This window comes from Hydra viridissima, unplaced genomic scaffold, assembly GCF_058129835.1.
Source record: "Hydra viridissima isolate aposymbiotic clone 2 unplaced genomic scaffold, HvirCarnegie_v1 scaffold_9, whole genome shotgun sequence".
NCBI classification, from domain to species: Eukaryota; Metazoa; Cnidaria; class Hydrozoa; order Anthoathecata; family Hydridae; genus Hydra; species Hydra viridissima.
The window spans coordinates 15,709,668-15,723,256 of NW_028324308.1; the positions used below are offsets into that span (position 1 = coordinate 15,709,668).

Below are 13,589 nucleotides of genomic sequence, written 5' to 3' on the forward strand. Positions count from 1 at the left end.
TTATTTCTTATTTATTTCTTATTTATTTCTTATTTATTTCTTATTTATTTCTAGATTGTTAAATATAAATTTAAAAGTAACCTTTGTAACAGTGTAAGTGATAAAAAAAAAAAAAAAAAGAGTGGTTCAGCAATTTTTTGTTTCTTTAGCATTTATTTAATGTTGCAACCAAAAAATTTTCAAAAAAAAGTGTAGCATCGTATTCTAGTAAATGTTCTGTTATCTAATTATTTTCAAAAATTTATTTTTGCTTTTGTAAGCATAAATATTCTCACCCTGGTAAAAAAAAAAAAAAGCTTTCAAAAAAGTTGACTTTTTACTAAACTAAGAATCTCTCAACATAACAACCGACAACATTTAAGACATGTTGTGCTTTTGAGCTTTGAAAAAATTTTTCAAACTTTTAGCATTTTCTGAATCAGAATCACTGCTCAATACGACAGCATCATTATGAAAAATGATAGAAAATTCACTTTTAACAATTGTGCTGAAGCATTCCTGCAGATATTTATTTATGCAGAGCTGTCTCTGACTGTTTATGCGAATGTTCTGTTCCTGAGTACCAAAAATTGCTTGACAATCGCCTTAAAAATATAATCATCTTACAAATATAATCATCGACAGCAGAAAACAAAAATCCTCAGAATTTTTAAGACCTGCTTCACATTAGGGAAAATATTTGAGACAGGTTATACTTCATTATGATTGTAGAAATGACCAAGTTATCTTTGTAGCTTCCTCGATTAACCAGTTGTTGTAAATAATAAATTGGTGGAGAAATTTACTTGGACGGAAGGATTTTTTTTAAATTAGGAAAGCGTATTTTATGATCAAATAAAAATCCTCATTTTGATGCACCCAAATGCATATGTAATCCTCACTTTGATGCACCCAAATGTATATTAGGGTTATAACTTTTTTACAGCATCATTTTCGTGTGTTTTAGTTTAATAAACTTTTGCCTAAAAGTTTAAATAAATAATTTTAGTTTCAAAAAAATAAAAATTGATTTTTGAATATTTATTACGTAGTGTACATGTATTACAATACAGATAAAAAAAGAAAAGTAAGAGTTGCAGTTTGACTTTTTTTCTGCAGGCAGTATATAGTTCCTGCTTGTTAAATGCCTTTTTAAAAGGTTTTATTATTTCTGACAAGTTCTTGTCATTGTAAATTTGTATTGTACATTTGTAATTCAATAGTCTTTCCAAAGTCTTTCTTATTTTAGGCATTAGTATAAAGAAAGGATAGAAAGAATGGCTTTTAAATTGAATTCACGTTGTTTATATTTTGAAAGTAAATCATCAAAAAATGTACTTTTTCTTCAAAGAACTTAAACGTCAGTGTGAGATGATGTAAAATTTTTGGTTCATCTCTGTTCCAGTTATAAACTATGCTTTTAATTCCTCATACTTTTTCACCGCTTGAGCCATACAAAGTATTCAACGTTAAGAGATGTTGTGTTAACACCAAGTTCTTCGTCAGTTTTTTCAGAATGTGATGCTGACAACCGATAAATTGTTCATCATAAACTTTTGAAATTCCTGCTGCAATAGTTTCATGATTGCCAGCTTTTAAATGCAGTGTATCCAATTTTACTTTGGTTCTTTCGTTTTTTATTTACTAGAAGCAATTTTCCTAAACGTGCATTCCATCAAAATGTAAGAATCATTGTTCCATCCGAAACTTTCAGTCATTTCTTTTTTCAATTTTACAGCATCTTTAAATATTATTGTAAGATGTTGATGCTGATTCAGCCAGTAGTTTCGTCTTTTTGACGGGTAAAATATTTTCATACTTGCAACTTGACCTTTTGAGTACTCAACTTCTCTTTTACATTCCATATGTAGACAGTAAATACGTTACTCTTCAGTGGATAATTGTTGGTTAATAACTTTTCTAACAATAAAATGTTGACTCGGCGCATCTCATATTTTTTCCTCTCACCATTTTAAGTCTTCACCTTGTCAAGCTTAGTGATATAACATAATGCGACAGATGTTGAAAAATAAGTCTTTTGTTAAAGAATTTTTTACCATCCTTGAATATTTTCGTTATTCTTTAGACCTTCCAATAATTTGGCATTCTACCTTTTACTTCTAATTCCTCTTTTTCCATATGACTGCTGAATTTCATCAGATAACTTCTCCAGATATTGTTCTTTGTATTAAAGTAATTGTAATTTGTACGGAAAAAATGTAAACAAATATAAATAAGTATGCAGTTGGATTGTTTCTAAAACGCTTTAAACTTTCTAAAAAGATCAGAAAGTTTTAGAACGTTCCTAAAGTTCTAAAACGCTATAAAGAGTGGTACTCCTAATGAATAATTCCCAAGATATATTCTGATTACAATTTTTTTCAAGATGACTTTTTTTTAAAATTTTGAGGATTTTTGGTCTTTTTCAACTTTTTTTTTTTTTTTTTTTATAAAAATGTTTAATCCTGATGTTTATATTATGTGTCTTTTTTAAAAAAAACTTTCTTTAAAAATAAGTAAACGCCTAAACAAATGAATTATTTTGAAAAGTGAAAAATCTGATTTTTATTTTTTTATTTTTGAATAGGGATTTGAACCTGGGAACTGCGCTACTAGTGTGGATTAGAACTAGATTCGCATTTAACAATTTAAACCGTAAATCTTAATCGCGATAGTTTTTATTCCGTTTGGGCGAATATTTCAATAGGGAAAAAAAAAAAAAATCTTGCAACGGCAAATATTTCTGGAAAAAAAATAAAATAGGAAAATTAAAAACTTTTTCAAATGATATTAGAGTTTTATTGTTGAATTTGTACTTCATTTAGAAGCCTCGTGTTGACTGATTTTGTAAACTAATTATTAAGTCCATATCTTTTGTTAAAAAGTAGAATATAAATCTACTCCCGAAAAAACTTTTAGACAACTGACACGAATAGAACATTTGGCGTTGTAAGAAATTACCTTGATTCCGAAGGAAAGTTAAGGAAAGTTAATTTAAGATTGTGATTGTTGTGTCCCGCAAAATATTTTTATCGAGCTTTTTTTCGGTAATTTTAAAGTAACGATTTTTTTTTTTAATAACATTTTTAAGTTTTGTTGGGTAAAAAAATTATTGTACTTTAAACTTTGACTCTGAATCTACCAGCCTAATTAATCTTATAGAATCTCATAGAACTTCAAATTGTGTTTCTGAACTTGCATCCAACTCGCCTTCAGGTAATATCAGCCAACCGCATGTCATGTTGTTCATGGAAAATATCAAGTAAACAACAATAATATCACTAAAAAAATTTTGTGCATACGTGAACAGTAGAAATTTTGTGCATACGTGAACAGTAGAGTATGTCATTCTTTTAATAAATTTGAAATTTTGAAATAAAATAACTGGGGGGGTGTTGTGCAAAACTAGACCACACGCATTTTTAGCATTTCATGAAAAACGCATTTGAAATTTCGCAATCTGTAGGACTTCAAGTTTTGCAACAGACTGTTTTGACTTTTAGAATAGTCAATTTATTAGCCATTTTCTGGCCCATTATTGTAAAATGTAAAACTTGTGAAAAGCTAAATAATGGTATTAATAACTCAAAAAATGAAAAAAAGAACGTTGTTTAGATATGCATAACACCATCCATATAATGTTTCAAAAATTCATATTTGAACATATAAATATTTTTTTAAAATGAAGCTTTAATATCAACTAAATATTGTAATTAAATCTTTCAGAGATTTCAGAGATCTGGAAACAACATCTTTGTGCTCTAATAATCCAGTCGATGAGCTCAGGGAGAAACATAGCATTAAAGTTTAGTGTAGGCTTTTTTTGTATCTAACACTTGTACTATTAAGCTCTAATGCAAACTACAAACTACAATTCCCATTGTGTCTGGATACCTACAGCTTTCAAAGCATCCTGGGACTTGTAGTTTTGTAGCAACTATATATGTATGTATGTTTTTCCTACGGTTTTTTATTCTTTTGGTCAACAAATCTACATTAAAAGTCATTTTTTTAAAAGTCATATCTAACACTTGCACCATTAAGCTCTAAATATCCTTTATAACTGTGTTGATTATAAAAGTTTATTTTCTTTTGATGAACTTGCAAGTAAAGAAACAAGAAGGTGCTTAGAATGAAAATGAAATACCCCATTTTGAATTGATTTTCCAATTCAACACAAAATAAAGATGTAAAGCCCAATTGCTGCGATTGGGTCTAATATCTGTGTTGATTTTTAAATTCAACTCAGATATAAAGCCCAATCGCAGCTTCTTTAATGGTTGGGGTCCATCAACAACAGAATGCTTCACCTTGGTTTTAAACTACATCTGAAAGTATACTTGAGCTACAAACTGAACAAGTTTCTTCAAAAAATCCCATTACAATTTTCACTTATGAGAAACCCACTATCTTTACCAGACTCAGTTATTGAATTTATAAAATCTGATCCAATCATGGTTTGATTACATGCTAATTGGTCAATTTTTTAAACTTTGTCATTTTTGTAATCAAATAATTAGATTTAATTAAATATTGAAAGAAATTTGTTACAATTGTAGATGTAGCAGCAATCATTATTAGATAATTCGAATTGAAGAGATGTTAGTGTTGTGCTGGAAACTTTTCATATAGCTCTGTATAATGGTATTGAATGGAAAGGTTTTTTGTTTGATATTTTTTGAACTGTCTTCTGAGGATATTTCATTTCCAGCCTTAAAACTGTTTGGTAAAGTTTCTTGATTCCAATCATATCCCACTGATTCATAAACTTCGTCATCAGGTTTTTTTTTTGGCATACCTTTTTTTTGTCAAAAGGTCCAAATTAGTTTAAAAAAAAATCCGTTAAAATATCAACGGAGTAACTCCGTTGACAGTAAATCCGTTAAACTCCGTTAAGTTTACGGATTAAATTGTAACAAAATGTGGGAATAAAACAACGGATAACACCGTTAGCTATTATATAACAGAATAACTTTGTTACGTTAACGGAGTTCAGGCGTGTAAAAGAGTTCATAATATTAATTTCTCTGAACACTTAATATTTTTTTGAAGCTTAAAACTTATTTAAAAAGTGTATTGAATTTTAATTAGTAAATATTATCATGTGTGTTTAAGGTTAGTTATTTTCATTATTAATATCATTTCTTCATTAAGTTAAAATTTAAGTTACATTACTTAATTGCATAATTAAATGTTTTATACATTTACATAATGTCTGTGCTAATCAAAGTATGGTCTTCTGATCGAATTATTAAGAAGTTAGTTGCCATCAACAGTAGCGAAGAGTTTGCTGCTAAAGGTGACAATGCTATAAAAGCATTTTAAAACAAATATGCAATGTTTTAAACGCTCAAATTATTTTGCAGATTTATTAGATCTTTTTTACCATTTTCGAAATTTTCATGGCTTAGCCACGAGAGGATCTGAATTACGCTGTATGTTAAATAACTGTCCAAGATTATTCCTTCGCTTTAGTAAGTTAAAAAAGCATTTTGAGCACCATCATTTTGTTGTGCCAGATCAAACTTTAGACTTCAACAATAATGGAAGTTGCAGTAACAACTTACGAAGTGAGTCACAGGAAGATGCATTTCACATAAATTTTCCAAGTGACCATTGTAATAATGAAGATTGTAATAATGCCACAATTGTTAACTCTAGTTCTACAACAAGAGACAATATTGAAGTATCTGTTATGAAGTTTGCATCAGAAATAACTTCAAAACCAAACATCACTTTAGCTAATTCGCAGCTTTTTATGGAAAATGTGTCTGACCTACTAAATGACGTTGCTGTTTATGCTTCAAAGATAGTAGAAACTCTAGCAATTAAGTTGAAAGTAGCTCCAATTAATGAATTTGTTTTTGATGTGATAAATGATGTCAATAGTATGTTTAGTATTTTCAATAAAACTGACACTATATATAAAAGAAAAAAATGGCTAAAAGAATCTGGGTACTATATTGAGGCAACAGAAATATCACTAGGTATACGTGAAGAACAACAATACTCTATGGCATTGCAATCAATGCATTCTGTTTTAGTAGAGGACAAATGCTATGTTGTGCCCATTGATATCCTACTTGCCAAGATATTGGAACAAGCTTCATCAAGGATTACTTTCCCACAGTGCACACCAAGTTCACTCCCAAATAAAGTACAAGATTTTGTTGATACACATACTTTTCATCATCATTCATTCCTTCAACGGCACCAAAAAACATTTTTGTTACACTTTTTTATTGATGCGTTTGAAGTAACAAATGTGCTTGGGAGCCATACACGTGTACATAAACTTGAAGCTTTATGCATGATGATACGCAATATTGCTCCTGAGTATCAGTCTAGGACTGATAGCATTTTCTTAGTTGGTTTATGGTATGCACTAGATGCACACACAGATAAATACTCCAACTATCCAATCCTTCATAGTGTTATATCTTTATTGCAACAATTGGAAAGTGAACAGGGTGTTGTTGTCAAAGTTAATGGAGTGGAAGAAATTATTCATGCTGTTTTGATTTTATTTTCTGCTGATAATTTAGGAGCACACACTTTGTTTGGCTTCATGGAAAGCTTTAATGCAAAATACTTTTGCCGATTTTGCAAGTGTACACATTGTGAAATTCAAACTTCATTCAAGGCAGAAACCTTTGATAAGAGGACTCGAGCAGAATACGATATGTGTGTATCAGAAAGTAGAAGCAATAACTACAATGCTTCAGAATCTGGCATTAAGCATGGTTATCCTTTCAATTGTTTGTCACAGTTTCACTGCATAGACCAGAGTGCAGTTGACTGCATGCATGATGTTATAGATGTGTTGTACCTTTAGAAATATGCCTTGTTTTGCAATCACTGATAGATAAAAAATATTTTCTACTTGCAGATGTCAACTATGCAATCAATAATTATAACTATTCATTGGGTGATAAAAACAGTGAACTCCCAGAAGTTAACTTAAAAAATATTTGCATTCAAGCTGCTGAATCATGGTGTTTGATAAGAAATCTGCCTTTAATGATTGGAAACCTAATTCCAGAAGGTAATGCTCATTGGAGACTTTTACTGATGTTACTTGATTGCATGGATGCAATATTTGCTCCAACTATAAATGTTGGCCTCATTCGTCAGCTCGAGTTTAATTTGGAGGAACATCATGCCCAATTTAAAACCATATATTCTTAAAAAGAGACTTATTCCAAAACATCATTTTATGCTACATTATCCAGAATTTATGGTAAAGTATGGGCCTTTAAGCAGATACTGGTGTATGCGTTTTGAGGCAAAACATCAATTTGCTAAAGAACTTACTTCTGTTGTTCGCAATTTCAAAAACATTTGCAAAACTATTATGCATCGTAGTCAACTCAAACTAGCAAACACATTGTTTAGTGGGTCTTTGTATACAGAATATGTACAAATTGGCATATGTGATACAGTAATGGTAGGCAATTTACAATCAGCAGTATCGAATAGTTTGCGCACAGTTTTAAATGTGGACAATTGTGATGAAATATATGTTGCTCATTCAGTTAGGTTTGGCTGTTATGAAATCAAACCGGATTGTGTTTTGTGTCATGACATTGTGGAAAGTCATCCTCAATTTGGAGAGCTAAAGTGCATTGTTTCTCTAGCAAAACAAATATACTTTGTATTGTATCCATTTGAAACATTGCCTTTTCAAGAACATTTTCATTCTTTTGAAGTTAAAAAATCTAGCAATTCAAATAAACTGCTCAATTTACATACAAGTCAGCTCAAGGACTATCATCCATATAATGTCATATGTATTGCCGGAGAAGACAGCACATATGGACACTTTGTAAATCTGAGATACACAATTTTTTAGAATAAAAATTTAAATTAGAAGTATCGATTTTTTTTTCATTTAAGCATTACAAACTGAAAAATATATAAATTTTAATAATTATTAAATATGTATAATTGTTTAATTGTATATGAAGTTGGTACTGTGTATTCATATATATTCACTTTAGCTAGTCTGCATTTTTGTTGTGTATATAAAAAAATTAATGACTCTATTGTTTTTTCAGTGCGTTGCAAGTTTGGTTTGACATCAGATAAAGTTGTATGCTTTGTCTATGAAAATGATGGCACATAGGTTGATGAAGTTGATTTTGAAATAATAAAGCATTTAGCAGAATCAAACACAATTCTCATTCTCCTCATAGATGGTCAGCAGTGGACCAATGCTAATTTGGTAAATTACTTTAAATTACAACTAAAGACGGCTATTCAGTAGCTGTCTTTAGTTGTAATATAAATGAATTTACCAAATACTGTTTACTGTACAAACACATTAGTAATGTGTAAATTGTTTATTAAATCTGTTTTTTATCATAAATTCTATGTAATATTTTGAAGTTAGCATTTATTTGTGTGTTTTAACTTTATCAACTGTTTTTATATCTTAATCTTTTTTTTTTTAATACAGCCAATATCAAATTCACCATTAGTGTTGCCTTCGTTGCAGCCAATTCAAAGTACTTTACTTTCCAGTATTACCTTTTCAGAATCTAGTGTTCCTGTTAACAACAGCCATCTAATGAAAACTGCAAATGAGGTGTTTGTTTCAGCTAATTCGATTAAAGCTTTTCTTGCACAGCACCCTGTAATTAGAATACTTAAATAATTTTCACTTGCTTTTATATAGCTGCAATTTACTTGATTTTTAAGTAATAATTTTTGAAGTTATAACTTTACAACCAACAATATCTTATATTACTTTATAGAGTACTTGTCAATATACTGAAGAGGTTGATTCTGGTAAAGTTTCAATCTCTACTAGACAGCACATCATTCGAACTGTTGTGCACAAAATGATGAGTGTTTATGGAAATTATCCTGATCGGTATCAAAAGATTTCGGTGGCAGCAGTGCTAAGTGAGGATCTTGTACTTCCAGCATGTATTTTTTATGATTCTACTAATATCATGGCTTTCTGGAGAGAGGATTGGAAAATGCTAGAAGAAAGTTACCTGGTGTTTATTAAAATTTAAGTTAATTGATTATAAATTTTACTATAGATGCATTTTTTTTTATATTACCAATTTGCATTGTATTTCCCTTGTTGTGTGTCATTGCATTGTAATTTCTCCATTGTATGTCTCCATTGCAAATAATTCATTTTAGCAACTAAAAGTTTATTTGATTTATTGTCTTATTTTTGTCATACAAGTGGCTACATTTAATAACTTTATTTTCTTTTGTATACTAGGATCACAAAAAAAGTTTGTTTGGTCTTGAAAAAGGGGGGCACAACTTAACTTGTTGCAATACAACTCAACTGACAGATCCTGAACTTGCAGAAGTGTCTCAACCAGCAGGTTCTTCAGTAGAACTTCAAAATCCTGAAGGTTGCTCCCGTGGATTCATGTCTTGCACATTATGTTTAGTTTATCTAATTTATCATTTCTGTAAAGTTGTTGTAAAGACCTGTATTTTACTAATATAGGTCTCTCAAAATTATTCATACAGAGTTTTTTATAAACTTGTTTACAATTTTAATATCTATATTGTTGCTCTGTGTTTTTTATATTTAAATTAACTTTAGGAATAAGCAACCTCGATGAAATTAAAAAAGCTTGATTCATTATCTTCTACTCGTGTAGAAGAAATTAAGGCTTCTACAAAGTCAACGTTTTGTTTTCGACAAAATTGGGTTCATTCATCAGATCAACCTTCATTATCCCGACTGATGCTTAAATTTCCGAAATTCAGGATTATTCCAGAGCTGGTATTTTGTTATCATTATTATCTATTATGTGACTCTTTTTATCAGATATCAATCTTTAGTGTATAATATTCATACTTTTTTTTTTTTTAAGTGATTACAAAATAATTGTAAAGATTAACACAATTAAATTGATAAGATTAATAAATTTAGGTTTTGTATTCATTAGTAGCATGTTTATTTGTAGATTGATATGGAATTTCATTTAAAATATTCTGACGGCATGGTTTATATCCTCAAAACCTTTAATCAGACTGTTTCAGACCCAATAATAAAATATGCTTTAATGTCAAATAGTGTTTATTCAAAGATGTGGCTGTAATGGCTTCTAAAAAACATTATGGTTTGCATTATTTTTGTTAAAGATATTTTTTTTTTTTGTTCAAAAAATATTTTGCATGGAATTAACTTTTAGATATGTTTGGCACTTTGACGTTTTCTTTATATTTACATATTTGTTTTAGATTTGAAAGCTTATTATGCATGCAAGCTTCTATGCTCACTTCTGCGACAAGGGGGGAAACTAAAACGTTCTGCTCCAGAAGTAGCCATGGAAATCATTCGGATATGCAGTGTAAAAAATATTTTTTTAGTTGATTTCCATTGCACGTAAATTTAAAATTGAAAAAAGCAAAAAATTATAATTTATAAATGTATAAATAAAATTTATAATAATATTGTAACGGATATAACAATTAGTTTCATTGCAAATTTAGGCTGAGCATGGATTACAAAATGTTGCAGAAAAGTTGGAGTCCCCTTATCCGGTGATAATATTACAGGGGGTCGAGGGAGAAAAAATTCTCTCCATAAAGATTGCAGCTGAAAAAACCTTGCTTGAAGCCGGCACATCTATCGTAGAAGGCATCGATCGTTTATTCAAGCATTTTCGGTGCTTTAACATCTAATACCACCCGTCAACAATCATGTTTTGGCAGTTTCTGCAAGATATTTATGGGCTGCAGTATGGTTCAATGTCTAATGGAGTGGTTGAGCTACGATCAACACTCGCTAAATATGTTTAATTCGCTAAATATGTTACATGAAGTTTTACAATTTTGTGTTATTTTTTATTTATTTCTACAAAAGGTTTTATTGCTGTTGATGCCATCTAAAACCCTAGTAATTAACTAACCGTCTAAACACCGTATAAAATATCTTGAACTGTTTTATTTCAGCAATTTCTCAAGATAAACAAAATAGTTTTTCATATATTACGGATTATTTTGTTACTTCAACAAATTATCCGTTAAACTTACGGATTAACTTGTTACTTTTGAGTAACGGATTGAATCCGTTAAATTATTACTCCGTTAAATTAACGGAGAACTCCGTTGGTGCTATATTGAGGGAGTAGTCCGTAACATACTCCGTTATTTTTAACGGGTTTTTTTTTAGAGTGAGATAATTAAAATTTTTTTATTTCCTCTGATTTCAGCTGCTGCCATTAGTATTGCTAAAGCTGTGTTTGTAAAATGATTGTAAGATAATTTAAAATGATTGTAAGATAATTATCTTACAATCATTTTAATAACTTTCCCTGGTAATGATTTTTCTAGATAATTCTTATGTTTTCTAAAATTTCTTATATATTTATTCAAACTCCAATACATCCTCAGAACATACTCCAATTAGCAAAATTAGTTTATGTAATGTGGAAGTACTATGCAGTAGCAATTTCTGTACAGTAGGAAGCATAACATAGCAGCCGTACAAACTCACTATAACTTAAGCTGTTTCAGTGACAGTATAAATCTAACTGATTGTTGTTAATGAGATTACCACAAGATTTTATGGTATATGTTATGGTAATGGGAATGTTATGCAATCTTGGGTTATGGTAATGGGAATGTTATGCAATCTTGGGTTATGGTAATGAGAATGTTATGCAACCTTGTGATCACAATCAACATAAATTGAGAAAAAACTTCATGATTTTTAAATACTCCTCTGGGAGAATTACCATCATTTTTATTTCAGCTGCTACTTTTGATATTGCTATACCATCTATATAAACACAGCTTTAGCAATATTAATGGGTAGAAGCTAAAATTAGAGAAAAATAGTTATTTTTAGGATAGTGTTTAACTTTTTCCACTAAAATAACGTAATCCACCATAATTGGCAAAATTAGTTTATGTAATGTGGAAGTACTATGCAGTAGCGGTTTGTGTACAGAAAGAGGCATAACATACCAGTCATACAAACTCACTATAAGTTTAGCTGTTTCAATGGTAATATAAATCTAATTCATTGTTGTTAATGGAATATCCACAAGGTATCGTTGTGAGAATGTTATGCGAACTTAGGATAACAATCAATGTAATTTCAGAAAAAAACTTCAAAATTTTAAAATGCTTCTGGCAGAATTACCATCATTTATTTCAGCTGCAATTATGCATTTTGTGTAACCATCTATGTAAACACAGCTTTAGCAATACTAATGGCAGCAGCTGAAATCAGAGGAAATAAAAAAATTTTAAGGATAGTATTGAACTTTTTCCATTAAAACATCTTGCAAGAAGGGGATAAATTTGCCCAAGGGCTTAGTTTCTAATCATTTAATATTGTTTATCTCTGAGGTAAGTGCTCATTTTTAATGCAAGAGCTTGCTTTACACTCATTTTTAAAGGAAAGGTTTTATCCAAAGTGTTTTAAACTTTTTTGATCTCTAACGTATTTGACATCTTTTTAAAAAATGTGCTTATTGCAGAGGCCAAAAATAGAGCTTGATGTTCAACAGCTAGTTCTTTTATCTTTTCACTTTTGCTTCGCTTTTCAAAGACCTCCCATTATTCATGTGGTTTTCCAGAACCAAAAAGGCTACTTTTATTGGTCATAAGATTTTCTTAAAGCCATTGATATTCTTTTTCTATAAATGAACCATAATTTTTACAACATTGTTTTAGTTTCTTCTTCACTTTTGAAATAAATGTAGCTAAAGTAGTCTTTACTTTACTTATGTTCTCTTTGCTAATTTCTTCAGATTTATTTCATTTCATTAAATAAATCCTTCTATGATCGTAATTTATCCACTCGTAACCCACGTAGTCTTTCGGGATAAGATCTAACCTTTGTAGCTATTGTTTTAAGAATCGCCAAGTTTTATATATATATTTATAATATATCGGAAATATATCGGAAACATTTTTTTTCATTTTTTTAACACTTTATATAATTTTTCACTTTAAACTGTTTAACATTTTATATTATTATTTTTTTTGACAATTTTCACATTAAGTTTCCTCTAATGTTTAAGTAAATAATGTTACTTGAATTTTTTTTTTATATTTAAAAACATTTTTTGCTGTTTATTATTGTCATTGTTTATCATTTTTATAATGCTTTAAAAATTTGTATTATTTATTATTGTTGTTTACTACTTTTATTAGATTTTAAATTTCTTGCTATTTACTTGCTATTATATATATTACAGGAAATACTGAAGTTGTTGAGTAAAGCTATTTCAAGTTACCAATTATCGAATAATAAGTCATTATAACAAGCTTCCAAGTAGCATATGATGACAAAATTATGCTTCTTAAAAATGTATATGATATATTAAAACAAGTTATACAAGTAAAAAAACTCAAATTCAAGAAATACAAATGTCAATGGGCCCAAAAAAACCTTGTTTTACGCCATTTTCATTTGTTTTGATATAATAAACTACTGTTAAAAAATGGCGGAAAACAAGGTTTTAATGGATTCATTGACATTTGTATTTTTTCAATAACTCCCAATATCGCAGGTGACCGCTGCAATCCCTTCATATTCTAAAAGTAAAAATGTTAGGTGAAAAAAATACATACATCTTCTTGGAACTCGGTGGAACATTTTTTTAGCGATATTT

At 29.5% G+C, this 13,589-nt stretch overlaps 1 protein-coding gene across 7 annotated transcripts; it reads left to right on the plus strand.

The window, feature by feature from the left end:
• The first annotated feature begins 4,922 nt into the window (after positions 1-4,922).
• On the plus strand, positions 4,923-10,792 carry LOC149884266 (uncharacterized). Of its 7 annotated transcripts, none has more exons than XM_090097458.1 (9): positions 4,924-5,094; positions 8,037-8,203; positions 8,438-8,614; positions 8,736-8,984; positions 9,221-9,457; positions 9,557-9,739; positions 9,924-10,079; positions 10,201-10,310; positions 10,453-10,792. In XM_090097458.1, exons 3-5 carry the CDS (start codon positions 8,549-8,551, stop codon positions 9,455-9,457), a joined length of 552 nt encoding a protein of 183 aa, XP_089953584.1. In that variant the 5' UTR covers positions 4,924-5,094; positions 8,037-8,203; positions 8,438-8,548; the 3' UTR covers positions 9,557-9,739; positions 9,924-10,079; positions 10,201-10,310; positions 10,453-10,792. The 7 variants fall into 7 exon arrangements, with proteins under 7 accessions (XP_089953585.1, XP_089953588.1, XP_089953586.1 ...); XM_090097463.1 differs by having other exon boundaries at positions 4,925-5,094; positions 9,221-9,392; XM_090097464.1 differs by having other exon boundaries at positions 4,926-5,094; positions 9,221-9,359.
• The last annotated feature ends 2,797 nt before the right edge of the window (positions 10,793-13,589 follow it).

What these genes read in the sequence shown, in the direction of transcription:
- LOC149884266 (XM_090097459.1), top strand. Translation starts at nt 8,549, where the DNA reads ATGAAAACTGCAAATGAGGTGTTTGTTTCAGCTAATTCGATTAAAGCT. An exon ending in CTTTTCTTGCACAGCACCCT is followed by an intron (nt 8,615 to 8,735) that starts GTAATTAGAATA and finishes ATTACTTTATAG; the next exon opens with AGTACTTGTCAATATACTGA. An exon ending in TGCTAGAAGAAAGTTACCTG is followed by an intron (nt 8,985 to 9,220) that starts GTGTTTATTAAA and finishes TTTGTATACTAG; the next exon opens with GATCACAAAAAAAGTTTGTT.